This window comes from Anneissia japonica, unplaced genomic scaffold (genome assembly GCF_011630105.1).
Source record: "Anneissia japonica isolate Jap-2015-1 unplaced genomic scaffold, ASM1163010v1 scaffold28073_len1692_cov97, whole genome shotgun sequence".
Taxonomy (NCBI): Eukaryota; Metazoa; Echinodermata; class Crinoidea; order Comatulida; family Comatulidae; genus Anneissia; species Anneissia japonica.
Window position 1 is genome coordinate 1 of NW_022738350.1, and position 1,692 is coordinate 1,692.

A 1,692-nucleotide genomic window follows, 5' to 3' on the forward strand; every position below is an offset into this window, starting at 1 on the left:
AACACCTGTATTAGTGGTGCCCAAATTTAGTAGTGGTGCCCATTATCTGGTCTTAACTTCCTCCTAGATAGACCGCAGCCAGGCTTGCCTTGTAACTTTGCCGATCACTGCAGCAACAACAAGACCTAGCATCAGGTTTAGAGCGTGGTTTGGTTGTTGGTAGTGGTGGTACGGTACACGAAAAGCAGTAGGCCTAGCCTAGGCCTATTGTGCCGCTCTCGCTCGTATAATTGTTTGGTAATTCATCCATGCATATCCCCTATGTAAACGGAGTAACCATTGTAAACTGTTTAGTCTGGTATTGATATTCTTGTAAGCCTTACAGTAATAAACTATTTGTCCTATTTTTAGTATTCTAACTAGGGCAAGCGGCCTACAGTATGTAAAAACTAGCACTGCGTTCCTTATTTAGTACGCAAGTCTAGGCCTAGGCAGCTGGATGGGACAGGTATTTTTGGTAGATTTTCAATTCGAGATGGGCTTCTTCTCAAGATAAAGCCCATTGGGCTTCTGTCCAAGGGTTTATGGTATGTAGTGGCACCAAAGATTCTCTGATAGTAACTTGTTTATTAGATAATTAAATTGGCCTTTTTTCGCAGGTAAAATTTAAAGAAAGAACGCATCATGTTAGCAGGAAGACATTTAGTCAACAGATACACGCTTACAGCGACAGTAGGCCTCAGTGCAGCACTCTATCAAGCTGAGATGTTGCGGATTTCGCTCTCCGTAGCTGTCTATGTCGTGGTGCTTTTTATTGGACTCATCATTGGTTTTTCTCTGGTGGCATCTTCTGGGAGGCAACGAAGACCATCCTCTGGGCAGAGCCTTCCGTCCTCTTCTCAAGCTCTCATCCTAAAAATGATGGTAAGGTAGAACTTTTTGAATAGAGGTCTCCCTCCAATTAAAGACCACTAGTGTGGCTGGAGTTTTCCATGGTCTTTAGTAGCTTTAAATAAATAAACATAAATGGCATTTGTTAATTTGGGACCACGTCAAAGTGGTATTTAATTGGAGGTGATCTTTAATTCGAGTGGTCTTTAATTAAAATGAGACCTGTATTCAAAAAATTGTCTTGTAATATTAATCAATAGGACCGACTAAGTTTTTGATATTGAAGTTAAGGGTTCTTATCAAAGTACAAGCTCATTGTCAGGTTCGAGAAAAATGTGTGAACGTAAGACTGTAGTGTTAGTCAGGGGCGTAGTGCCTTTCTCAGGAGCCATATTTGCTCTAGACAAATGCTGTTCAGAAAACATCTTGTGGCGGCATTCTATAAAGATAATTTTACTAGTCAGGCACTACAGTATCTTTTGCAGGTCTGATCATTAAGTCTTGGTTTTACTGAAGAAATTTTATTATTTGTTGATTATGTTCATTATTTCAAAGTACAATAATATAATTATACTATTTTAATACTATCAATACTAACATAAAGATTGTATAATTATTAGGCAAATATTATAAATTATTATAAATTTTCTTGCTTTAGGAAATGCGAACAAGAAAGAAGAAGCGAAAACGAAGGGGCGTGGTGATATCCAGAGCCATGGATAAAGCCATCAAAGAAGGTACAGTATATTATATAGTCAATCAATCGGTCGGCCGGCCGGTCGGTCGGTCGGTCAATCCATAGAGAAAATAGAACAGAAGGAGTAACATCGACTTTATCGCTTATCTTTAATCCAATTAAAC

General features: G+C 38.9%; 1 protein-coding gene across 1 annotated transcript; it reads left to right on the forward strand.

Annotated features, from left to right (window-relative positions):
- Positions 1-448: 448 nt before the first annotated feature.
- LOC117117537 lies at positions 449-1,568 on the forward strand (the record flags this gene model as incomplete). Its single annotated transcript, XM_033261853.1, has 2 exons — positions 449-864; positions 1,490-1,568. Coding segments are annotated over exons 1-2 (319 nt in total), but the record flags the coding sequence as incomplete, so codon positions are not given.
- Between the last annotated feature and the right edge of the window lie 124 nt (positions 1,569-1,692).